This window comes from Nipponia nippon, unplaced genomic scaffold (assembly GCF_047370975.1).
Source record: "Nipponia nippon isolate SJK-2023a ecotype South Korea unplaced genomic scaffold, ASM4737097v1 scaffold_4, whole genome shotgun sequence".
Taxonomy (NCBI): domain Eukaryota; kingdom Metazoa; phylum Chordata; class Aves; order Pelecaniformes; family Threskiornithidae; genus Nipponia; species Nipponia nippon.
In genome coordinates, this window is record NW_028262358.1 from 126,491,567 (window position 1) to 126,517,992 (window position 26,426).

General features: G+C 51.9%; 1 protein-coding gene across 15 annotated transcripts in view; it reads left to right on the plus strand.

Moving 5' to 3' along the window:
- Window positions 1–26,426, plus strand: part of DTNB (dystrobrevin beta) — a 218,462-nt gene that overhangs the window by 177,911 nt on the left and 14,125 nt on the right. For all 15 annotated transcript variants that reach the window (XM_087776264.1, XM_087776265.1, XM_087776268.1 and 12 more), the window contains 2 exons: window positions 19,255–19,414; window positions 26,179–26,268. In XM_087776264.1, coding sequence (XP_087632390.1) covers window positions 19,255–19,414; window positions 26,179–26,268 — 250 coding nt within the window. The remainder of the gene's footprint in view (window positions 1–19,254; window positions 19,415–26,178; window positions 26,269–26,426) is intronic.

A 26,426-nucleotide genomic window follows, 5' to 3' on the forward strand; every position in this document is an offset into this window, starting at 1 on the left:
TTGCAGACAGCACTCATCTCGCTCCTGAATGATGCATTATTTCTCCCATTCCAGGCAGCTCCCAGGCGCTGCCCGGCAAGCAGCACAGTGCGTAGCCTTCCTGTGCTCCACGCTCGCGCTGGCCCCAGCGCCTCTCTTTCAGGGCCAACATTGGAACATATATGTGGGGATACAGCCTGTATTTCTAAATTAATCATGCCTGTTTCAGCCATTTCCATGGCACAACTGCGTGTGGACTGTGCTGTTTTGGCAGCAGATTAGGCTAGAGCAGCACCTGCCTTGGCAGTGTTCATCACCAGCGCAGAACTTCCCAAGCGCAGCCTCCAGCGTCCTTGAGGACTGCAGCAAATATTGGGAGAGTGTTCCAGGAAATGATGGAAGCCATGAAGAATTTAAATATTTTCCCGAGTTTTCTGTCCTCGCCCACATTCTGTCTTCATTGGCTTCCTCTCCTTTTTGCCAACAAACTCAAACCTTGAGCCACGTTTTTTAAGGTCCTGCAGAAACCTTGAGTGCTCTGTTGCTTTTACGCTTCCTCTCTGACATGACAGCCACGGGTTTAAACAACAGCTGAACGACCTTGTAAATCCATCCAGTGTTTTCTCCCTTTTCAGCATCCGAAGCCGTATCATTAATTAATGATTAATTCTCAGATGCAGTTAGTAATTGTTTCCATCACTACCCCACAGCAGTCTCCCCCTGGGATGACTCTATACCTTTTTTCCTCTGCATACGTCAGTGAAGTCTCAAGGGCTCAATTTGGAACCAGAATTACCCTTCTCCTCCTTCACCCGAGGAGTCCCTTTACGAGCGTTTACACCCCATGACTTGTAGTGGTTACATAGTCCTCCTGGCAAGCGGCGATCCTGGTTGCAAATTGCTAATGGTCCTTCCTCCTCGCTCATGAGCTGGCGCTGAGGATCTCTGGATGCTCCTCCCGTAGGTGGAAGGGATCTCTGGAGGTCCCCAGTCCGACCTTCTGTCCGGAGCGGGTCCGGCTGGAGCAGGGAGGACGGCTCCCTTCCCTGGCTCTGCTGACTGCTAACGCACCCCAGGAGGTGGCTGGCCTTTGCTGGGAGGGCACGCTGCTGGCTCCTCGTCCACGGGGCTTGGCTTGCACCGTCTGCAGCGAGGATGGGCAGGAGCAGTGCGTCAGGGAGCCTGGGAGCCCAGCTTTGGACTTCTTCCCCTATGGCAAACGCATTCCTTGACTCAACATATTGTTACTCTGTAGTGAGCAATGTATGAAATAAGTGCAGTCTAACAAATAGCCCAGGAGGAGCAGCATTCTCATGCCTTGTATATTCTTTTATCATTATTATTATTATTATTATTATTTTCTCATATATTCTTGACACCTTGCATGCGTCAAGAGGAACGTGCCTTCCTGGAAAGAGGTATTGCTCTCAAGTATGGAGTGTCTCGTGCTGTCGCCAGGACTGGTCAGATAAAGTCTGATCCAAACCTTGAAGCAAATGTAGGTGTTCGTTAGGTCTAAAAGAAGAGTTTTGACTTGAGAAGTCTCCTTTCTGGATGGCTTCCTTCAAGCTTTATTGAATAACACAAGAGCTGCAAGCTCAGAGAAATCAGATTTTTCAGTAATTGCGTGGTACTGTAAGAAACCGTTTTCTCTTTTGAAAGTAACAATATTCTGTTAATGCATTTTTATCATTTATCTTTTCCATGAAGCAGGTGGGTTTTGCTCAAAGCAGCCGTCTTTAAGTGACTGAAACGTTTCAATTCCTTGGGATGACTACTGATCCCCTACCACTGCTTTTTATGGACTCCTCCAAGTTTGTGCTGTCTAAATGTAGAAAACGGGGTTTTTTGTTTAAAAAAAGTCCCCAAGGCTAGGAACTTCACTTTTCCGTGCGTATGTTTATGTTCAGAAGACATTTGCATTTGCATAGGAAAGGTTCTCAAATATTCAGAAATGTCAAAGCTGCGTTGCACGTACAGATTTGACGGTGCTCTCAGGTGAGCGCACCACACCTGCGCCTGAGGATCAGGCGATAGGCGACACAGAAAATGGGTCGGCGTGGCGTTTGCTTGCGCGTTGAGCTCTCCCCTTCCCCGCGCGGGGTGGCCACCCGCATGGCTGCACCCTACCGGCGCTGGCCCTGAGCTGCGCAAAGCCCAGGGAGGCGGAGGACGGGCACAGCTTTTTAGGGCACCGGGGTCCCTGACATCCCCATCCAGAGGACCCCTGGCTCTGGGGCTGTACTGTGTGCCCGTGCTCCTTGGGGAAGGGGAGATGGTGCTGTCTCTTGGCTTTCTTCTCAGACTGGTGTGGACCTTTGCAGGCTCCCTGCCGTGGTTTAACCCCAGGCGGCAAGTAAGCACCACCCAGCTGCTCGCGCACCCTCTCCCCGGCAGTGGGATGGGGGAGAGAATCGGAAAAAAAAAGTAAAATCTGTGGGTTGAGATAAAGACAGTTCAATATGACAGCAAAGGAAGATAAAATAATAATAATAATGATAAAAGAATATACAAACCAAATGATGTACAGTGCAATTGCTCACCGCCCACCGACCGATGCCCAGCCCGTCCCCGAGCAGCGATCGCAGCCCCCCAGCCAGCTCCCCCAGCTTCTATACTGGGCATGATGCCATAGGGTATGGAATAGCCCTGTGGCCAGTCTGGGCCAGCTGGCCTGGCCGTGCCCCCTCCCAGCTCCTTGTGCACCAGGCAGAGCAGGGAAGCTGAAAAGTCCTTGACTGGTGTAGCAACAACCAAAACATCCGTGTGCGATCAACATTATTCTCATCCTAAATCCAAACCGCAGCACTACACCAGCTACTAGGAAGAAAATTAACTCTGTCCCAGCCGAAACCAGAACATTCCCTCATGTCACTTGAGTGTCTTGCCCAAAAGTCCAGATGTCCACCTTGGAAACCAGTCCGAGCAGGTCATGGACTCCTGAGGGCGAGTCACCGGTTGCCCAGCTAGTCTGACGTCCTTTTTATCGTACGACATTTCACCTGATTAATTCAGGTTTTGAATCCTGTAAAATTCCATTCTGTACTAAATGGTTGAGCCAGAAAGGTCTCCAATGTTATTGTGAAAACACGGCGATGCAGAGGCTGCGGTGGTTTGCCGTGCCAGTTATCCCACTGCTGCATCACACGCTGCTGTTGAAATACGTGTTGTCTCCATTCCAGGCTGCACCTGTCTGGCTTCAGCTGGTTTTGATTTTACCTTTCCTTGCTAGATTAAACATCTCTGGTATTCGGTGTTTTCGTCCTGTGAATGTATCCACCTATTTAGGTAAAATTGTCTTTTGGATAACCGAAGAAGGTAGATGTCTCCTGGTCTTTTCAAATCTTTAATTAATGCCTCTGTTTGTTTGGGTTTTTTCTGGTGAGCACCTTCTCCTCCTCGCTCTCTGTTTTACAATTTGCTCTCTAAAAGGATTTTACTCGGGTTCTCCAGTATCGGCACCATTAGCATCCTCAGGACTTAGCGGCTCCGCTTCTCTTGTGCTGCAGCAGCGAACCGAAAGGTCCTGTTAACGGTCACCAGTTACAATCCTGTCATTTCTTGTTATTATGATCTCCTATCAGCTTTTTCTATTATTTTGCCTGGTTTTAACGTTAGGCTAACTGGCCTTAGCTACCCAATCATTCTGCTTTTTGTTTTTAATATTATCCAGGAAAATGCTAATATACCATCCGGAATTTCCCTGTTACTTCCAGATTCATTAAAAATGGATAGCAGTAGGCCAAAACACTCTTCAAGCAACTCTTCGGGGACCCTTAGGTTCAAGTTATCCGGCCCGCTGCCTTTAAAAATAAGTATCTTCGGAGAACAGTGTGCTGAATAATGAAATGCTGTGCTGTAATCGAGTCAAAATCTGGCCCCAGGACAACGACAAGTTTCCCCAGCATCAACTATTGCACCGTCCTGAAGTCCAAGCGGTAACCTTGTGTTGGGTACGGTGCACTCCGGAGAAGAAAACTGTGATTTCTACCCTTTCTAAACATTAGCAGGGTTCCTGGGGGAACTCTCGCAGACCCACCTCGAATTTAAATCCCCCAAAAGCATGCGACTTGGCTTCTGCGATCTGCGAGTCGGCGCGTCAAGCCGAGCTCATCCTGCTCCCTCTTTGCTGCGATGCGTCCATCCGTTAGCACTCTTTGTTCGCAGCAGTTGTCTCGGGGGCCCGTTGCATTCGAGCTCCTGGAGTTCTGGGTTAATGATATATCTGAAGGAAAAATATTTAAGAAGATGTGCTACCACCCACACACATCGTTTCCTCTTTGCATTCCTCACCTTTCCTAAACAGGAAAAAGTTGGGTTTTAAGATGCTAAGCACGCAAGTTCTCTGCGATCACAGTGTCGGCGCCATCGGTTTCTGCCGTCTTGTTAACCACGATTTCTGGGGGGTTTTGCTTCTTCTTTGGACTTTGGAATACCCAAAGAACTATTTATATTTTTATATCCGAGTTTTCACAACACTGTTGTCCTTAGGTACCAATAATATTTTTATTTTCGCTAAGATGAAAAACAGAGTTTGCATCTCCCCCCCCCCTTTTTCTCCTTTTCCGTTTCAAATTCCTCTCTCTGGACCAGGGCTAACCGGACCGTGCGCGTTGTTCTCCAGGGCGTCTCGTCGGTATTTTGGATGTGAGAACAGAGGTGAGGACGTATTAACGGTGATAACTTCAGAGTGCGCCCTGGGGCTGCTTACGTGACTACGCTGTCCTGGTAACTAGCACTTATCTGGGCATTAGTAACCAGTAACTCGTACTTGCCTGGTAACTGGTCACTGGTTGCCATCCTGTGGGCATCCGTCTGCCCAGGCATCGGAAACCCTTGCTCTGCTGTGTGTGAGCCTACCCCACGCCATTCCCATTCTTCCCAGCCTCCGGTTCATGTGCAATATTCTGCTCTGCCTCTGTATTAATGATTCATCCTAACCTTTATGTCATCAGGAAGTTTCATTAGAGTGCAGTTATTTTTGTGCGCGTAATTAGAATATTAAATAGATGAATCCCTGAGGAATTCCTCTTGCATCCTCCAGCCTGCAGGTTGTCTTTCAGCAGAACCCATTTTCTTCTCGCTTTTACAGGGGTGCAGAGCCACAAATCACCACCCTGCTTTGCTGGCTGACCTGTGCCGACAGCTCCTTCAGGGAACAAAACCAAATACTGGGTTTATCTCCTGTAGCCTGTTGCTGCGGGGTGCCTGGGGCAGATTCCTTGGCAGTTCATTTTCTGAGCATCGTCTAACGGCTCTGTGCTCTGGCTTGAAGATTTCACACTTCTGTCTCATGGTCACACCTCGACAATCCCATCTTTTCAGCTTCTCGTTTCCCTTATCTTTCTCTTTGTTGTGTCTTTGGCAATGGTTATCACACCAGGCTAACCAAAGCGCCTTTATCCTTTGGATGCGGTGTTTAAGCTTACGCTTCTAGATGTGTATCTTTTTGTCTGGCGTGGCCCCCAGAAGCTGAAGCTTGGGAAGGTTTTTGCCCGGTCTGTGAAAGGGGAGCACGGCTCATCCCGGATTACGAAGGCGCTGCTTTGCTGTCGGTAGCTGCCATGCCTTTAGACAGAGCGATGGTTCTTGCCCAACTTTCTTGCAAGTCACGTGCCCATGCCGGCTTAGAAGCTCATGTGCAAACTTGTTTATACACTGTCTTTTTAGCTTCATGCTCTTATTACCGAGGAAGAATTTCATCAGTGACTTTAAAAGCTGGATCTGTTCAGAGACCCATCAGTTCTGGTTCTCATCCCGTAAGCTCTTTAATTGGGTGGCCTCCATCATCGTGGTACCTGTACCCTGCCCAGAGCCGCCACAAGCAAGACTTCTCTCCCGTAAAGAGCAGTTCTGCTTGTGTGGAGGGAGAGGGAACTTGATCTTGGGAAGCGAGATGTCGGAGGTGAGTGTTGTGCTGACTGTTGTAGCCTCCAGATTTGTCCCTCCTGCTGCTCGGCGGTGACACGGTCTATTGGAGCCGTCAGGCTGGTCCGTGGCCACTTGCTCATAGGTAGCCACGAATGATGAGAGACACTTTGACCAGCGACGTGTTCGTGGAGAGATCGGTGTGGAGCCAGAGGTGTGCTCTCAACAACCCGCTTTGCCGAGCACAAGCTCCCGCTACAAGCGTTTGATGTTTTCTAGGGGAGATGGCTTCTCCCCCACGTCCGAACGGCAGTAATGGGTGCACTGCTGCCGCCGTGTAACCACGCTGAAAGTCAGAGGTACGGGTCGCCTTCCTGCTCCTGGTAGGTCTGCCCTCTCGGCCCGCGGGAACTTTTCTAGCTGTTTTTCTAAGGGTAGGGAAATTGGACCCGAGGCGCTTCCCGCGTCCCCTAGTAATGCCTGCAGAACAGAGAAATCCCGGGCCCACCGCCGCAGCCGGGGGCTGCTCGGGATGCTCCCAGAATTAAGACACTTTGCTCTGACCCGGAGCAGACCCGGGGCTGGCGCTGCAGGACGGGGCCCGGGGAGGCTCCTCCAGCCCGGGAGCAGCCCCGCTCGCCGCCCGAGGCGCGGAGGAAAGCTTTCCAGCCGCGGTAGTGATGCTGATGGGTTAAAGGGATAAAAGCGCCAACTGAGAAGCCTGAAAACAAAACTCAGATAATTTTGCAAGGTAACACTTGCTTTTAGCCTTTGTAATACAAGTCGGTCAGGGAATCGGATGGGAATTGAAACCGTAGGAGTCCTGGGAACGCTGCAAGCGCGAGCGCAGAGCGGCGGGGTGGGGGGCGGCGCTGGATGCTGGGGAGGGAGCAATCTGGTACATATTGAGCACAGTTACGGGCTCCCCACATGAGGCCCTGCTGGACGGGAGGCAGCACATGCCCCATAACTGTGGAAATGGCGGATGAAAGCAAAAATGTCAGGCTTTGAAAGGAGCTAGGAAAAAGGAGGCATTCTGTGTGGTAACCAAGATTTTATTGTTTCCTGATCCCTGCTCTCTATCCCACAGCTGGGGGGATAGAGAGGAATGAAAACAAACAACGTTTCATGAATGGAGGAGTTCAAACAGCTATCATCTCGCACTCGGCGGAGCTGGGGACACAGCAGACCTGTTTCCGCGGGGTCTCGAAGCCGCAGCTCGGCTCCTCGGTAGCCGGGGAGTGGAAAGAGGGGTGTTTTCCGCCCCAGAAAAAGCCAAACGATAGCAAAGCGTAGGGAGGGCATCCTCAGGAGGGTGCCTGCCGTGAAAAAGGCAGGAGCTGCCAATACCGATCACATCTTCTGCTTTATTGTCCCAATAAAAGAAGGATTTGGTTGCTCAGTGGTAACTGCTGGAAAACATGGATTCTTCTAAATCTGCCCAATGGAAAAGTCAAGTGGAGCTTTCTCTTCTTTCTTCCCCTTTTCTCTGTCATAGTCCAGGGCGAATCGTCCTCATCGCTCTTCTGCTTTATACGACCGTGTTTAACTCTGGGAGGGGTGTGCGCGGCTGTGCTGCACGACTCGCCCTGCCTGCCATGCAGGGAGGAGGCAGGGGAGGCAGGGCTGCCTGCACGGCCGTCGTGTCCAGCAGCTCCCCGGGTTCGGTGGGTAAGTGGTTTGAAAATACTCACCTCCCAAAGCAGCGCCAGCAGCGTTGCATAAAATAGCTGTCCTGAAGCCATGGGTTATCCGTGCGTTAGAATTAAAGCTGAAAAAGCAAATTGTAAAAAAGAGCTGAGTAATACAAGACGGTTGCCAGAACAGCAGTGGAAATAGCGCCGAGGCTAGATGTCTCCCAGTTTGGCAGAAGGATGCGCCAAGTCCTGCCCAGCTGCGCGGGACCAGCTGCGCGCCCCGCTGGAGGCTCTGCCGGCTGCCGGGGCGCTGCCTGGACGCGGGCGATTGCCACGGGGCCCTGCCCTCGGGATGGGAAGCGGGGACTCTGGTGAAGCGGTTTTAATTTAGCATTAACGATCGTAGCTGTGCGGCAGCCCGGTGGTCTCGGTGCGTGCGAGGCGGCAGGCGGGCAGTACGGGGCTTTCGCCGGCCGGTCCGCAGCCCCCAGCCCGGTGCACGGCTCTCACCTGCAGCGAGGGCTGGGGCTGCGGTCAGGAGGGCAGAGCCACCTTCTTCCCAAGCAAGCTAGCTGTTAATTAACGCTGTGATTTAAAAACAAAGGCTGCTCCGGGCGCAGTCTTGGCCCCTCTCCTCCCCTCTGCGTGTTGCCCCGGCACGCTCAGCCTCCCGCCAGATTGCCTGTCTCACAGCCCATGCCGTATTGCTGGGTGGTTTGTGTACCTAATCTAATTATGTGATTTTGAACAATTAAACGCAAACCTTTCGGTGCGACGGGCAATGTGCTGTCTAATAATCCCGTCAGCTCTGCCTGGCCTCTGCACCGCACCGCTGGCTGAGACAGCTGGCATCACTGGGCCGGCGTCGCCGAAAAGCCCGGCATCCGCGGGGATGAAAAACAGAGGAGCCTCGGTTCGGAGGTTGATGTGAGCCCTCTCTATAAAAATATATGTGTTTGTTTCCTATAGCTGGGCGCATAGGTGCATAGAGGGGTGTCAGGCACGCTCTGTCCGTGCGGAGCACCTTTCTCGCGCCGTGTTTCGGAGCAGCTGGTGCCTCTGCAGACTGGGAGCGTGATGTGCTCAGACAGGCTGCAGGGATGGAGGTCCTTGTCCAGGCGAGCTGGCTGCCAGCCGGCTGCCGCCCACACCAGGGAGACCGGGGAGACCGAGGGGACTGGGGGGACTGGGGGAACTGGCGGGACTGGAAGGTCTGGGGGAGCGGGCATCACACCTCTCTCCCTCCGTTGCCATGAAAACAGCCCTATGTTAGGTTTTAGTCGGGGGATTTTATTAACGCTTCAGAAAGGTTATTAGCCTACCCGACTAATAAGCCTTTTATGTATTCCTTGACGTGATTGTTCTTGGAGAAGGGCGGCAGGCAGCGCGAGGCCTGTTGGAGCCGATAGCCCTGGCTGATGTGCCACAGAGGACAGGGAAATTCAATTTTCCGGCAGGAATAAGGTCAACAGGACCGATTGGTGGGGGTCTGATTTAGTGACCTTATTTTCTGTTTTAAATATTTTCCTCAGAGTATTTGCAGAGAGGGGGGTTGAATTATTTTTAGCACACGCTTCGATCGAGCTGGAATTATTCAGGCAGCAACGGCAATAGTTTCATTTGCAGCACCGAAAGGATTTTTCTCCTCCGTTTCTGGTTAACGTAAATAATTTTTAAATTACTAGTAAAAAGGAAAACGGCAAATGGCGATACAGACCCAAATTCTGGAGAAGCACCTTGCAGGGCAACCACGGCCCTGGTGACTGCAGTTGTGATATGCAATTGCACGAGGGGCTGGGGAGCAGGACCGGGAGGACGGTGCTGGCCCAGGGAAATAAGATTTGGTACCTGCGAGCTGCGGCGGTTGGTGTGCGCTTGCATCGTCATGCTCCTAGCACCTACCCGATTCCTCTGCCAGAGCTGTAAGGACAAGACCAAACGGTCTTACACCAAACCGGCTTAACAGCATTCCAATTTTTATCACAGGTTAAAGCAACTCAAATAAATGTGTATTAGGAAAAGGCAGCAAACAGTGAGCATCCCCTTTGTAGTTCTCCTTTGCAGACCTGCTCCTGAGCAAACTCCGGTTTTCCGCCCGTAGAGCTGGAGCAGCGTAGGCTAGATGAGCCTCATGCAAAGCAGATATAAATTTGGTTGGGAAAGTTTTCTCCAAGATCAGTTGTCAAGGGTTTTCTGTTAAAATAGAAAGACGTGTAAATTGAAATCCCTCTATAGTTCATTATTTCTGTCCTGAATTAATTACTATTCAGCCTTCCTGCAAGGGACTTGGAGTTGCTCTTGACATCAAGCAGCAGGAGATTGCTGGGGCTTTAGAAGAGGGGATGAGAATTCAAAATTATCCTGAAAAATTGCAGGAATATTTGGAGGAAGAAAAAAAAAAAGTGGATTTCTGTATATAGGAAGGAATGCATGCAGTATGTATGCGGGAAAATCAGCTGAGCAAACATGAAATACAAAGCAACTGAAGGAGAGCCGTTCTGCAGAGGCACCTGGGGCCGTGCTGGATCACAAAGCAGGCATGAGTCAACGTTCTCATGGTATCAAAAAAAAGACTAGAGATGATTTTGGGCTTCACTAGACCCACAGACCAGCCTCCTACTCCACCGACCCTCACTGTGGTCCCACCTGAAGCAGGAGGCCCACTCCTGGGGTCCAGCTCTCCAAAAAGATCCGCGGAGGTCGGTGGGGAAGGTCGTCTGGGCTGAACCGCTGGCTCACCCACCAGGGCTAAAGGACCAGAGCTGTTTGCCTGGAGAAGAGAGGACTGAGAGCAGGTTGAGAAGGCTTCAGACACAGAAAAGGTCGCTGCACAGAGGAGGCAAGAGCTGCTGTCCTTGCCCCGCGAGGCTGGGCCATGCCGCCGGCTCCACTTGCTGAAAATTTCATTTAGGAGTTTCATTTAGACTTTAGGAAAATCTGAATGAAGAGGGATTTAAGAGCATGTCGGATAAACATCTGTCAGGAGGGGATTACAACGAGCAGATCCAGCTGTGGTGCGCAGGGGTGTTTTCTTACAGCTCCGTTTTCCTGTGATTCTGTCCGTTTCTGTGTCAGCAAACAACGGCCTTTCCCTGCACCTCACCTTTGTAAAGAGCAGCTTCCATAACTCCTGCCTGCAGAAAAAATGCCTGAAATTACAGTAAACACAAGTTATTTTTGTTACTTCAGTGGCAATAGCTGTGAGGTTTTCTGTAGCTTTCCCGCATGTTGGTTCTATGATAGACTCTAATGGAAGAGGTGCTCCACCACCACGTTGGGGATGTCCATGCACGCAAAGGCCTCGCTCTTGCTCCAGCGGTGGGGACAGGCAGGACATGGAAGTGTGCATGAAAGCTGAAAAAAAAAAATGGGGAAAATGGTGCCAGCAAGCAGTCGGGATGGAGGAGCGGCTGCACGGCGCGCGGCTGCAGCAGGGGAGTCGGGCAGGACTCGGGCGACGCGTTGCTCTGAAGACCAAACCCCAGTCACCTGCGATGAGACGCGCCCTTCGGTGGGGCATTTTTTGACAGTCGTCTTTTGCTTAATCCGTGCAGAGTGCACTTTGCTGCTGCTGCCTACTGCTCACTTTTCTCATCAGAAAGTCGCCCGTTACTAAATCAAATGCCTTATGAAAGATATTATTTCTCCGTAATTATCCTTGTCAATAAAACTCATAATCGTCTCAAGGAAGGAAATCAAGTGTTATTTGGCAAGGCCTGTTATCAGCAGAACCAACTTGTCCGACATCCGCTATATTGCTGTCATTTATTCCTCGTCATTAAAAACTTCTGGGTTTGTTGGTTTGTTCGAAGGGTCGCTGGCCGAGGACTGCTGTCTGCCCAACCTGCCTGCGGTACTCCCTCATAGTCGGTGTAGGAAAATATTTGCACTCTTCAGGACTCATAAATTGCCCCAATATTTCAAGATGTTTCTAAACGCAAGGAGCGTCTCGGCTCGTTCTTTTCGGGCTCCTCGATGCTATTTATTGAGTTGGCTCAGCCCCAAAATGAGCAGAGGAATGCAAGGGCACTGCGGCTTTTGGGTTGTATATATATGCATGAAATTTTAAACACAGATGATGAAGGCTAGACGGGTGACCTATACATCCACGGAAGGAATAACTTGATTTCCTACTTGACAACTTTTTGGTGAAATATGCAGAAAGCATATTTTTTCTTCCCTGCTACATGGTATTTTGTGGTCACGGTACATGCGATAGCATCAGCAGAGGTTGCTCTGCCCAGGGTAGTGGCAATGTTATTTGAGAAGGTGGGGATACAGAGGGCCCGAGGGGCCGAGCAAGAAGAGAGCTGCAGAGAAAGCCGCGGGCAGTGTCGGCTGTGGGGGCTCGGTTCGGCGTGCCCCCCAGCCCTCGACACGGGGAGAACACCTGGGCGAGAAGAGAGGGGCTTTTGTTGCCGAGAAGGCCCCTGCAGCATGGAGGAGAGCTCCAGTTACTTACAGTGAGCATTAGAAAAGCTCTTCGGCTTGAGCCCCACGATACTTGACGTGAGGGAGCCGGGCTCAAGAGCCATTTCATCATTCTTAAGTAAAGACAAAGGAAAGCACGGTAAATGTGACTTAGACATCGGATGTGCGTGATACACAGATGAAAAAACCATTGCCATTTCACTTTCTAATGAAGACCCCTGCTTTTTCTTGGATGCCGTTTGACGTCCTCTGGCTTGCTTTATCTCCTCCAGCAAGAACGCAGAACAAAAAATGAGAGTTGTAGACCGTGTGTTCGCATTCTTGGTTTTGTTCTGTTTCTGCCGTATTTTCTGGAGTTAGTTATTTGGAGCATGATAAGATGTTTACTTGTCTAAATCACTTAGCTGAAAACTGTTAGGTCTTCAGTTTTAGATGTATACAAGATCCCTTTTATTTTAATCTATTCATAGGAATATGCTCCATAATAAAATGAATTAAAATCAATGTATATGTCTTGCAAAGCAAGATTCTGTAGTTTCCCAGTACACATCTGTAGATAGTAGGGATGTAGGGCCTTCTGGGGGTCCTTAGCTCAACTTTCGGCGTGAAGCAGGACTGCTGCTGGCACTAGATCAAGTTAGTTCTGCCTTCATGTAGGCACGCTTTGAAAACCTGTAAGGATGGAGGTCCCTTACCGCTCTGGTGGTGGTAAGCGTCCCCATGAAGACGCTTTTCCTAATGTCCGTGTCCTACGAAACCCTCTGGTCAGGGTGACATGAGCTGGTTGTGTTCAGCCTGGAGAAGAGGAGGCAAAAGGGAAATCCAGCTGTAATCTCCTGTCTCCTAATGGGTGACTGAGGAGAAAGCAGAGCCAGAGCCTCCCCAGAGGCGCACGGAGAAAGCAAGAGGCGATGGTCACACGTTGGCTGGGGGTTCTGGCTGGATTTGGGAAAAAAAAGTCCCATGAGAGTGGTTAAACTCTGGAGCCGGCTGCCCAGAGGGGCGGTGGGATCTCCCTTTCGGGGGATTTTCAAAGATCAGCTGAAGAAGACCCTGAGCAACACCTTGAAGTTGACCTTGCTCAGAAGAGGAGGTTGGTCTGGACACCCTCTGAGGCTCCTGCGGACCTGAATTTTTCAATGCTTTTTTTCATCCCATTCTCCTTTAGAACTCTCCTCTGTCACAGTGGCTGTAGAAGATTTGCCAGGAGGTCGCCAGAGGGGTGGGGGACCTCCAGTTCAACTGCTGGGGTGCGGGGGGTGATGGTGCAACAGCACGCTGTGTACCTGCTAAAAGCTATCGCAGCCGCTGCTTCCTGTACCTCCGCCGGGGCGGTTTTGATGCACAGGCCAGAGCTCGGCCTCTTTTCTTCAGGAAATATTAAGGGTTTTTTAGGTTAAACCTCAGAACTCTTGTGTACAAGACTTGATAAGCTGGGGCCAGTAAATTGAAGGCAGCTCCCAAACATTTCAGGAGCTGGGTCAGAGGTTTCCTTCACTGTTTTTCTGAATTAAAACCCATCTTCTGTGTCCTCCCTGGTGCAGTTTCCAGGAAGAACATGCAACAAGCCAGTAATTCCCAGGATTTTCTAAGGCTGCAACTCCAACAGAGTCAGAGAGGAGTTTACAAACCTGTTCAAATCTGCCCCTGTTTACGAAAGGCATCCCGGCATTGCCCATCCTGCGAGCTCTGCGGCGCTGGCCCTGGAGGAGCAGGGCCATGCACGGCTCCTCGTAGACCGGGCTCTTCACCAGGCAAAGCTGCAGAAGCACTCACCTGCGCTGGGGAACGCAGACGCTGAAACAACAGCCCCCGCGCAGGCTCACATCAGCAGCTTCAGGAACCGCAGGGATAGCCTCGGCTCCAGTATTTATCGGACCTTGCATCATTCCTTCCATCACTCCCTTTGCCTTCAGCTGCTGGAGAGGGAAGGTTGCGAGAGTGATTTATTGACCCCCTCCCAATGCCGCCTCATTCAGCCTTGGGAGCCGTCCCCGAGCGTCCCCGTTACGGCTCACGTGCTGCCTCCGGGCCGTCCCGGTTCGCTTCCCACGTCCGCAGAGGCACAGCTACGCCCGCCGTGCCCTCCCACGGCTTCCTTTGCCCCGGGCCAGGCCCCGGCACCGCGCCGTGGCGGCTGCCTTTGCTGGCGGGGCTCTGTGCTGCTCCCTCTGCATCCGCCCCAGGTGTCTGTCTTGCTTTCTCAGTAGCTAAAGCGCTTTCTAGGACAGGGCTGGTTTCATGCTGCGCAGTGTGAGCCCAGCTGTGGGGGAGGCTCCTTGTCACCGTCGGTGTCCTTGGCTTCGACTCCTGTCCTCAAGCATCCTCCTTCGGGCCAACCTCCGAGTTCCCCGTGGCTGCAGAGCCACTGGGGGCCCGCAGGCCACGCGCTGCTGAGAGCCGTGGGCTGGTACAGACAGTGCTAACGGTTAGGAAACGCCAGCTCATACGTTCTTGTTTCTGCTTTCTGTACGTAGACGCATCACGATTAGAGGTCGTAGACCATTTTTCCACGTGCATCGTTTTTCCACAGTACTCATCGTTCGGTGCAGAGGGAAAACACGCAAGCGTGTTAAGACTACATGCACTATATAAAGTACAAGAAGAGAGAGATCAATATGTAAAATAGATATGTTGGGTTGGGTTGGGTTATTTTATTTTATTTCATTTCATTTCATTTCATTTCATTTCATTTCATTTTATTTCATTTTATTTTATTTTATTTTATCTGGAATTAGAGAAAAACAGGTATTACGAGGTGCTAGAGAGCCACATGCAGCCCTGGGCTTGAGGAGCACCCATTCCCTCTCCTGCAGGTGCTTGTTTCTGTGCCTGCTCACGCTGGGAGTACATCTACCCACAGGAGCCAACCCTATTTTTTGCTCCGGCGTTACCTGCAGCGGTATGCTCAGAAAGTCTTACCCAAACCGCATGCAGCAGTGAACGCCCCACGCGTACCCCGAGGTTGTTGCTGAGTTTGAATCGACGTTTATTGGCTTGTCATCTGGTGAACGCGGCATTACAAATTTGCTTGGGACTCAATCTTTCTTCCTTGCCTTCCCAAAGCTGCTGTCCATTGCGCCCAGGACGTCAGTGCTGCTTCTGGGTCTTAGGTTCTGCGGTGATGGCTGCTGCCTTCCGTCGTGCCTTTGATGCCTGGTTCCGTACGGGCCTGGGAGCGCTCCCCCAGTGCTCCGTCTGTGTCGGGTTCTGCCACGAGCAGAACGGAGTCGTCATCCCCAAAGGCGTTCAGCTCTCCGCTCAGCCCCGGCAGCCCAAAGGGCCTTGTGCAGGGCTCCTGTCCCACTCCAGACCTGTTCAGGTGTTGTCTCCACTCATGAAAACTGCAGCCACCTGATGAGGACCGTGGCCTCAGAGAGATCTCCCACGAAATCATCCATAAGGAGGTCGGATTCTTTCTTTGCTGCTAGAGACGCAAACTTGGAGGGCCTTGTAACAGCCCCTGCAAGCTTGTACGTGCAACACACGTGCAGGTAGAGCTCAGACCACGGCATTGCCCACCTTCTGGTAGATGCTGCACAAGAAGGTTGTTGGTGTTGGCCAGGAGTTGCTCTTTCATTCATCTTCTAGATCAGGAGTGAGAGGTGCATCTCTCCTGGGCTAGGAAGCCCATCCCAGGTCGACCCATGAGTTTTTCTTGCTTTTGCTTTTCCACTTCTCTCCCCATCCCACTGGTGGGGAGCACACAAGCAGCTGGGGGCTGCTTAGTTGCTGGCTGGGGCCAACCCACCAGTGCAGCTGCTGGAGCCTGTGGGGTCCCAGTGCAGCTGCTGGAGCCCGTGGGGTCCCAGTGCAGCTCTGGGAGCACCAGCAGCCTGGGAACTGCAGCCCTGTGGTCCTGAGCCCCAGCCGCGTTTCCAGCAGGCGGTGTTTCTTGTGAAGGTGATTTTCAAGTCTTCACTGAACCGAAAACTTTCAGATCCTCCTTCAGCCCCTGGGTGCTGTGGGGTGCATCGCTTGGGGTCGCCGAGCGTGGTAGCATGAGCATGCACGGGGACGGGGCGGCAGGGAAACACGGCTCTGCCCGGTAACTGCTCCCTGTCGAGACAGATCTGTCATCTCTGGGTGACCTCACGAGCTGTTCTCAAAATCACTACGGTTTCCAGGAACCACATCATCGCGCGGATGAGGGACATTCCCAGCCCCTCTGCTCCGGTGGCTGCAGCATGCAAATCGGCAGGGCCCATCTGCGTGCCCAGTGGTTAAAAAAAAATTAAAAAAAAAAATCAAGTGCTTGGGCACTTACTCTAAGAATATAAATGTAGACAGCGTGTCTCAAAGATGGTTGTCCATCCCTGGACACGTTCAAGGCCAGGTTGGACGGGGCTCTGAGCACCCTGGTCTGGGTGAAGATGTCCCTGCCCATGGCAGGGGTGGGACTGGGTGGCCTTTGGAGGTCCCTGCCCACCCAAACCCTTCTGTGATTCCATGATTCTATGAAAAACAGATTTCCCTCCCACCAGGGCTGAAGTCTCCGTGTGCGTGGAGGGTGTCTGGGTGCTCTCCCAGCTTGGGCTGCCAGCCCACCGGCGTGGGCGTTGCTGGGGCTCAAGGTCTCCCCTTGATCTGCAAAACCACCGTGGGCCAGATGTGGGATGGGTCGAGTTTGCCACACGGGGTAAAATCTGTCCCCTCGCAGTTTAGGCAAATGTGTTTTGGGGAGAGAAGGTCGGCGGTGAGGTCTTATTTTATTCATTGAACTCTTGCTTCTCCAAATAACAAAATCTCTGGGCGGCTTTTCATTTGTAATCCCTCACCATCCGTGGGCCGCAGGCGGTTACCAGGAGCGCGTGCCGAGGCCCCGCAACGCGAGGTGCAGCCTGGGGAGCAAGCTTCAAAACATGAAATACTCCCCCCTCCCCTGGCTCCCTCCCGGGGAGAGGCGAGCTGCAGCTCACCGGCCTCTGCCTCCCCTGGGCTGATGCCGCCGGTTTCCTCCTGGGTTTCAGTCTTAACTGAGGCATGGGCTGGTTTTCCTCATCCGACGCTTGGTCTGGGAGGAAGGGAGGGAATGGGCAGTTTTCCTCCAACCCCAAGCCGTGGGACGGGTGAACGCTGCCTCTTTCGCCACGCCACGTCCCACGTGCTGGACTGGGAGCGCCGAGCAGCGGGCAGGCATTTTTTGCCACAAATTTATGCAAAGTCAGACACTCCTGCCTGTTTCTATGCATTTTCAGGTCTTTTTTTAAGGTTTTATTTGAGGTTTCGGTGCAGGGAGGTGAAGTTGCTGGTGTGGCATATGCATTTTCTAATGATTTTACCTTCGAAAGATGTCGTTTCCCTCCTGCAGCCCTCTCCCCTGCAGACACCCGTGTCACAAGAACATTTTACTCACTTCTTTAAATCCCCCTATTATTAATACAGTTTCAAAATGACAATTTTACACATGACTAGGTTTTCGTGTTAATAAGAATAGCAGCTTTGGGCTGGCAGGGAGGGAGGGATTAGCCGGAGCTGCAGCCATCCCGGCGCGGTCCCGACCAGCGTCCCGTTGCGGGGCCCTCCCGTGGGAAGCAGGGCCTTGCAGCCGGGCAGCGACTGATGCCAGCACGGGCGAAAGGTGCCGGTGACGGATGCTGCACCCCGCGGCAGCGCGAGGACCAGCTGCGCGGGGCGCTGGTGGTGCCGCCGCCGCGCGGGATGCGGGCCGTGTCACCAGCGGTGTCACCGCGCGGCATCGCCGCCGCGCTGGCCGGGTTGCCCCGGTAACTGATGCACGTCAAAGGGAGCAAAGGATGAACAGGCTTAAAACAAGACGACAAAGCAAACAGCACAAACAAACCAGGTATTTGCTCAGAGGGGCTGTACGGTTTTAATGCCCTTAGTGTGTAATTATTTATGAGTAGCTTTCCTTTAATCAACAGCAGCATAGGGACCGTGCTTAAATATAAATACAGTCACAGATCATAAACCCGTGCTTGCAGAGCCAGACAGAACTGATCACTAATAACTCTGCCGTTGAGCAAGAGGGTTCAGAGGTTGTTGACAGACACGAGTGGCTGCAGAGAATAACCAGATTATTAACGGTAAAGTAGTACTGTGCACACTCGAAGCACTGGGAAATAGTGGCCGACGCTCCGGGACGGGTGACGTCTCTGCCTCCCCGGCGCTGAGGGTGGATGCCAGTGGCCTCCGGGGCGAGGGCCTGGCCGGGCGGTGCAGACCCTCTGCCATGGACGGCTGGAGGAGGGAGATGGGGAACTGAGCTCTCTGCAAATGTCCTTGAATGCCCAGCGAGGTGCATCACTTGATGAATGCCTCCTTGCTCGCTCCTGCTGGCACCACACGCCGAGTACTTAAGTGAGATTATTTTTTGAAAACACGGAGCCAGTAAGTGCGTGCCAGTAGTCTCCTACATTTATCTCCCCCTCATACGTTCGTCAGTCCCTCTCCTTCCCCTGCTCATCAGCCTCAGGTTGTGCTCCAGAGGCTTTGCTGGGGCGGCCTCTTTGAAGCCAGTGAGAGTTTTGCCAGAGTGAGCATCGCAGCCGTTTTCTCTGAGCCTTCAAACCACAGGGAAAAAAATGATTCTCTATTTGTTTGTGGTTTGCTGTGAAATTCAGCAGACTTCAGGTGGGTAGGCAGTGCCTGAAGGACCCTCGGTGCCGTCACTCGCCGTCCGCGGAGAGCTGTAGGGGAGCTCCAGACGTTTTCTCTAGGAAGGCAGCGGCACCCGCGATGCGAAGCTGCTCGTGAGGCTCTCAGAGCGGCACAACAGAGACGGGGTGGGTTTGGCTGGAAGAGAATGTAAAACAAAAAAAAATGTAAATCACTATTTTAGTAATAAATAAAAATATGTAAAATATATGACTATATAAAAATTATATCAAAATAAATTTTAAAAGGAGACGGACCTTCAGCAGAGCCTCGGTGGCACCGCAGAGCCCTGGGGTCTCCTCGCCGCGGCCTGCGGGAAGGATGAGCAGATGCAAAGCGGTTGAGGGGTCCTTCTGGAGCACAGGCTGGGAAGGTCGCTCCCGGCCTTCCTGGGGTTTTTCCAACGTGACGTCTGACCGGTGATGTTGTAAGCATACGGGTCAGCCGCTGTGCCAGAGGCAGCATAGCTGTGAGTACCACGTGCAGCCCAACTTTGGGTGCTGCAGCCCAACGCGGGATGCGCCGCGCCCGGCGTGCCGCCGCTGCTGGTCCTCCCACATCACCTACCGGTCATGCGTCACATCGCTCAAATCGAGTGTGTTTTGGTGAAGCATCTCTCCTTATGCTTTTTTTTTTTTTTTTTTTTTACAGAATTATTTTTAGACATTGACCCAAAAAAAAGTTTAAAATTTGGAAACCGTGTCTCGTGTCTCCCGTGCAGGCGCAGGCAGCAGGCTCGGCACACTCCTCGCCCACCCACGGAGCCAGCCGCCCCATGCCCATGCCCGTCAGATCCACCTCCGCCGGCTCTACCCCAACGCACGTCCCGCAGGACGCGCTCGCAGGTGTCGGGGGAGACGTGCAGGAAGCCTTCACACAAGGTGAGTATCACACAAAGCAGAACCACAGCTGGTGTTGGTCCTGCCAGCATCATGCAAAAGAGGGGAGATTCAGACTGGACAGAAGGAAGAAATTGTTTGTGCTGAGGGCGGTGAGGCCCTGGCCCAGGTTGCCCAGAGCGGTGGGAGATGGCCCATCCCTGGACACGTTCAAGGCCAGGTTGGACGGGGCTCTGAGCACCCTGGTCTGGGTGAAGATGTCCCTGCCCATGGCAGGGGTGGGACTGGGTGGCCTTTGGCGGTCCCTGCCCACCCAAACCATTCTGTGACTCCGTGATTCCACGTACAACAGAAGCGTAACTCACCTGGACTGAAACAATAATTACGAACCCTTTCCTGTGCTCTAGACCAAAGAGATTGGGGGCACATTTTTGATCTTTACAACTTAATGAAATTATTTCTGTGATGATGATCTTCCCTCCAGGGAAGGGATCTTCCATCCCAGAAAGTTACGCCCTCCAATAATGTAACAGTTAGACATTAAAAACTGGTCGTATTTACAAATCTGGTGGTTGAACTGTGCTGTGGCTTGCAAGAGGGAAAAAAGCAGTTTAATGACCAAAAGCAGGAAAACAAGCAGCCCTCTTATCCAGAGTATTTAGCTAACAGCTACGCACCTCTCTGCCGGTGATGAGGCAGAAAGGAAGATGGAATTTTGCAGCAGAACGGGGCGAAGGCTGTTCCTAACGGAGCGGTTGACTGGCACGCACATCTGCAGAACGGCTTGCTCGCGCTGCTGGAGACATGCAGCAGTGCGGTGGGGAGGAGAAGAAAAAAGTGCTAAACATAAGAATGGAGAAAAGAGAAAAGAGAAAGAAGGGAGAGGAGAGGAGAGGAGAGGAGAGGAGAGGAGAGGAGAGGAGAGGAGAGGAGAGGAGAGGAGAGGAGAGGAGAGGAGAGGAGAGGAGAGGAGAGGAGAGGAGAGGAGAGGAGAGGAGAGAAGGGAAGGGAAGGGAAGGGAAGGGAAGGGAAGGGAAGGGAAGGGAAGGGAAGGAAGGAAGGGAAGGGAAGGGAAGGGAAGGGAAGGGAAGGGAAGGGAAGGGAAGGGAAGGGAAGGGAAGGGAAGGAAGGAAGGGAAGGGAAGGGAAGGGAAGGGAAGGGAAGGGAAGGGAAGGAAGGGAAGGGAAGGGAAGGGAAGGAAGGGAAGGGAAGGGAAGGGAAGGGAAGGGAAGGGAAGGGAAGGAGAAGAGAAGAGAAGAGAAGAGAAGAGAAGAGAAGAGAAGAGAAGAGAAGAGAAGAGAAGAGAAGAGAAGAGAAGAGAAGAGAAGAGAAGAGAAGAGAAGAGAAGAGAAGAGAAGAGAAGAGAAGAGAAGAGAAGACCATAACAAAGAAGCAGAAGGACACACAGGACAATGAGCTTTTTCTTGCTCCAACAGAGTTCCTTCTTTTGCACCTTTTCTACATGTTACTCCCCTCTGCGTTTGAAAAAAAAATCACTTCCTGGCCTAAATTCATTGCTGCCCACTGCTCCCTAAGTAGACATAAGAAGTGCTGGGTTATCCGGTGGTTTCCGCTGTATTCCCCTCTGCCCACCTTGTCCTCTGCTTCTTCGGTAAAATCGGTGTGGCTGGATCAAATGGGTAAGCCGTCCATTTGTGAATAATACGGTTTATCGTGCTTTGTAGAAAATCAGGGCAGCAGTTGACATACATATTTTTATCCCCCAACTTCTGTAGGTAGTGTGAGTTTATACTTAGCTGCTGTTGCTTTTTAAAAAAAAAAAAGTTTTACAGTCACGCGTTTCAAAAAAGTCAAACTTTTCCATGTCAAAGCCATTGTCGGCTCAAGAAGGGCTCCAAAATTTGAAGACAACCAGATGAAATGGAGCCTTGTTCAGCTCAATGCAGACCACTGCTCTTCCTCAGACACGGAGGAGGCTTCACTATCTGGCGGTGTTGGAGGGCGGCAAGCGAAGACACGACTGCCAGTCTGATGTCAAGAAACTTGGCAAATATTTTTTTACCTTCAGGGACCATCTCACTCCAGAGCAGGGGGAAATTAGGTATTCTTATACCCTCCCTACGTCAGCTCTGCTCGTGGTGAAGGAAGCCGTTCCCAGCAGGAGCGGGTGCCCATGCTCTGTGTTTCTCAGGAGTGGTGTCACTTGGGTTTTATGCGCCCTTTTCTTCTTTTTGCCTGGTTTGGTCCAGAAGTCGTCATCTTTAGTACTCCAGAAGCATCCCGGGATGTAGAGCTGTGAGAAAAACGGCAGCAGGACCTGGTGTCCCCGGGTGCCTCTGGCAGACACAGAGGTTGTTTCTGAACGTGATCCGCGTTTCTGGAGATGGACATCCAGTCGTATTTTATAGTCCTCTTATTGACAATAAAAGAAAGAAGGACAGAAAATCCACCTCTCCCTAATGCACTGGTGAGGGCTTCGGCTGTTTGCGGGCAGAGACAACCAACGGGCAGCAGCTCTTCATGCGGACCCCTTGGTACTGGGTGGGAAATGCCACTGGGCATGGGACGTCGTAGAGCCGGTAGTGCCAGGGCGCTGCAGCCCCTCTCCTGTATTGGTCCTTGGCAGGACACAAGAGCCCTCGACTTGCTGCGGAGGCCAGGCTGTTTATTTCTTTAAACGACAAGTGGTATCATATGGAGTCACAAAACTGGAGGCGGTGTTTTCTCATTCTGGGTAGGGAAGATTGTGAATATTAGTGTCGAATACCTTTGTCAGATGGACGATCTCTTTTTAAAAACAAAGAAAACATGAAAACAAACTTCCCAGAACTGATGATATATCTCAAAACCAAACAGATTTTAAATAACAATTTGCATTTATCACCTGATCATGGGAAATATCCTTCTAGAACAATCTTCCTTGCCTCAGTAAGCTGCTGCCAGAAGGTGGTGAAGAAAGAAGCTACAAAATGGTAGCAGAGGAGCAGGCAGTATCAGCGAATACTTTTAACTGGGTTTTAATGCCTGGAGCGCTACAGCAAGGACGGCAAGCCCTTAGCCCCCAGCACGCTCAGTAGAGGGAAGGCTGTTACTTGTTCTGCAGAACTTGGGCTGGTGATGGGGTCAGGTGATGGAGGATGGCCGGCTGAAAACACCGAGTAGCTCCAACTCATCTGTGAGAAGGCTATGTCTTTTTCCAATCCCATCAGTAGGAACAAGCTCCTCATCTCTCTAAACACTTCCAGAAACGAGAGCAGAAGCAGGCATTTCCAGGGAGGCAAGACGCCAAATACCAGAGGCACAACACTCCATCTGTTGCTGTGGGTGGTCCAGTCGCCTCCTCTTCATCTCTACAACAAGTTTGATGGTACAGCCGAGAGCTCTCAACTGATTTCTTTGGCAGCTGCCTCTCCTTCCCCCCTTTGCAGATTGGCTTTCTTTTTCCAGGCTGCGTAAAGTGGAGCAGCAGCGCAACGAGTCCTCCAGGTTACTGGGAAAATCTGCTCAATCTGCTTCATCATTTTCCCCTTTCCTTTTTTAATTAGGAAAGCACAAAGAGATGAAATGATCTCCTTTCTGCTGCTAGGAGTGATGAACACATGATTATAGTAGTATATTAACTGTCCTACTTGATTTTTTTTCATTTTACGGTACTGCTTTGGCATCCAAATTTGCTCCCTAGCCATCTGCTTTTTTCTTCGGAGATGCAGGCAAAAGCCATGACAAAGCAAACTTCCCTCTGCACGGTTCGCAGTCATCAGAGCTGTCTTCCTCCAACTCCTGGCTCCAGCAGAAGCTGATGTAATTAATCAAGGGCTCATTCATGCCTTGTACCTGAATGACTGGTTCACGAGGGGATAGTCTTCGTCAGGACCTGTTGATATTGCCCAAAGTGAAAACTTGTTTTTTCTAGGTTTTTAACACCTGACACCATCTCAAATATCTGTTGCAATGAACCAGGTGCTGTATAAAACTGCTCAGGGCTGGGCGAAGGACTCGTGCAGCAGCCGCATCACAACAGCTTGGTGCCTGTGGCGGTGATGGCTCCCCCGAAGCAAAAAATCTATAGGCAATGCCTGCAGTACCCGTATGTTATGGTGGTTTTTTTAACAAAAACGTTTAAATTACTTTTGCTAACTTTTGCATATGCACCAGATTCTTATAAAATGTCATGGAGGGAGAGGGAGTGAGGATCCTGGTGCTGTTCCACCTCTTGCTGCCGTGACCCAGGAGCGGGCAGGAATGCCAACGTCTTCCCTCCCAGGTCACAAGTCTTCTGCGAGCTTCCCCGTCGCCGCGGGAAGGTCTAGAGAAGGAAACCTGTAAAGAATTGAATCTCAGTGATCTTGATCAGATCGTCTTAAGATCAGATAAGTGTCCTCCGTAGGCGATCTCTTGATCTTCCACTTGGCCAGAGGGAGAACGCAGTAATACAGTATTAGAATAAAATGCCCTAATGGTATTGCCATTGAAATATTCAGATACAGAGGCCACCATCAAATTAGAAAATGAATGCTGCTGTTTATCGTCTTGCAAGAGAAGAACACAGTCCCTCGGGATTTCTCAGGTGCAGATGCGATCCACCGCTGCCAAGGGAAAGGTGGCAGTTCCTCTCGTGGTAACCACAGCGATGGCCTGTGCCTCTCAACTACTAGAAAAACTCTCGCAGGAAAAAAATGGCCAACGGACTCGGTAATAAGTTTCCTGGAATGATCCTTCCGGAAAGGCAATCTGCACAATTAGTGCTATTTCATATTAATCATGCAAAATCAGGCAGATTCAAGGCAAGTGGAGAACACAGGAAACAGGATAAAATTTCTGTGTTTTCACATAATAAAATAATTCAATGCCACCAGCCAGGAGGGCTTCGGCGGCTTCTGCCCGTAGATGCCCAGATGCGGTCGTTAACATTATTCATCTGTTTCACAGGGGAGACAGGCTGGCATTTTACAACCTTTTGCTCCCAAAAGTGACGCCGGGCAGGGCGGTGGCCGCGCTGCACTGTCACATGCAGTGACAGGACTCGGGACATCTAGAGACCTGGATGAAGTAGCCTCCATCGTGTAGGAGGTGCAGAGGAGTCCCCTAAGTCACAGGTCCCAGACTTGTTGGCCACAATCTGCGTTTTTTCCCGGGAATTGCGCACTGTTTGTGCATGCATAGCAGCACCCAGTGCCTTGCTGCTGCCTCGGGAGTGGCACTGGTCAGTTGGAACCTAACCTGGAGGAGAAAGATGCTGATGGGAGGCATGTCAGCTCGGTAGCGTGCTCTGGCCGCGCTCGAGCAGCGCCGAAATCCATAGGCAAAACATCGGGGCAGGCGCCCTGACAGCACCCCAGCCAAGGACGGAGTAAAAGCCAGCACAGCATTTGGGAGATTAAAGCAGCACGTCTGGAATGAAAGAGGCACCCGACTTCAAACGAAAGCAAACGTGTAATGTGCAGTTGTCGTTACTGCAGTTCGGTACAGCTGCAGAACGTCACATCAAATGTCTCCGGCGATTCCACATGTGTTGCCTTCATGCCCTCGCTGGAGTAAATGGCAGGACGGGATCCCAAACACCGAGGTCTCAGAGCACTGTCAGACACTCAGCATCAAAGCGGAGCTCCTGGAGGCTGCGCCGGTGCGGACATCTGGTGCCTGTGTGGGATAACAGACCGCCTAAAGCCATTTTCTGTGAGCAGTTAGAGCACGGGGACGGCTGAGGTGGGGCCAACGAACCGCTACAGGGACCTGCTCTCAGCAGAGCTTCAGCTTGAGGCCATCGGCTCCGCGACCTGAGAAACTGCGTCTACAGACCACCTGCCGGGGCAGAAAACGTGACCAGCGCCATCAAAGCCTGCAAATAAAACTGAAACGGTGCGGCGCGGAAAGGTGCCGGAGGAAAGGGGGCTCGGCGAGGACGGGGAGTCGCGTCCGCGACGTCTGCGGGTGCTGCAAAGTTGGGCTGCCGTCGGCAGGACGCTCTTCCACGAGAATACGGCTGGCTCTGCCAGAGGGACCGGCACGGGGAACCAAAAGAGATGACGAATAAGATCGTTGTCTTCCCAGCGTCAGCAAGAGGCGATAAGCATCGTCCCCGACACGCAGCAGCTCCTGCTGCCCTCGCTCTTCTCCTTTACGGGCAGCAGCCAGTCTGACGGTTCCTTTGCAGATTGCGGGCCCTCGCTGGTCCCGGTCGTTCTTGCGGAGCCGTGGCAGATGTTCAAGTCGCTGATGGGGTGAGCGGGTCCCTTGAGCAGAATCGCACAAGATGAGTGTCCAGACTGGAAGTCGGCAGCGTCGCGGTGCGTGACGGCAGAGTGCCATGCTCCCTGGCTGCGTGGCACGCCGAGGAAGAGGAGCGCTTCCTCCAGCAAAGCGAGAGGAGAGCTCTGCACAGGGCGAGAGTTCAGTTTTCTTTTATTCCCCTCAAACCTCAGCGATATCAATTGCAACGGGGAAGCCGGCAGCGATAACGACTCTGCACAAACGAAGAATGTGGATCAGCTGCACCGCGGCCAGCACCCAGCAACTCCGGTCCTGGGGAGAGAAGCATCTGCCCTTGAGCTGCCGTGCGAGCGCTGCCCTTGGCAAGGAGCAGAGCCGTGTGGTAGCCAATTAGCCAAACGGGTGATCAAGCAGCAAACAGACCCGGGCTGTTCCAGAACAAATCACCATCTCTCGCAAAGCCAAGCTGCTTTGTTGGGCCCTGCCGTACGCGGGGCGTCCGAGCTCTGTCGTGGGGGGGGACCCTGGTGGGGACCGGTGAGGGTGCACGGCTGAGCACTGTGGCGCGAGGAGGTGGGGCCGTGGCAGCGCGGCACGTGCGATTCCTGCTGTTTGTGTCTCTGCTCTGCTCCCAGGTACGAGGAGGAACCTCCGCAACGACCTGCTGGTCGCAGCCGACTCCATCACCAACACCATGTCGTCGCTGGTGAAGGAGCTTCATTCAGGTAAGAGCTCATTTAGCGGCACGTGCGCGCAGCAGAACAGAACAGCTTGAAGCCACGGGTTGGCGATTTGTCTTTAGATTTATTTTTTATAAAAACTATTGAAAGCACAATGCGAGATTATGTGCTCATTTTTTCAATGATAAAATGAAAAATCATTT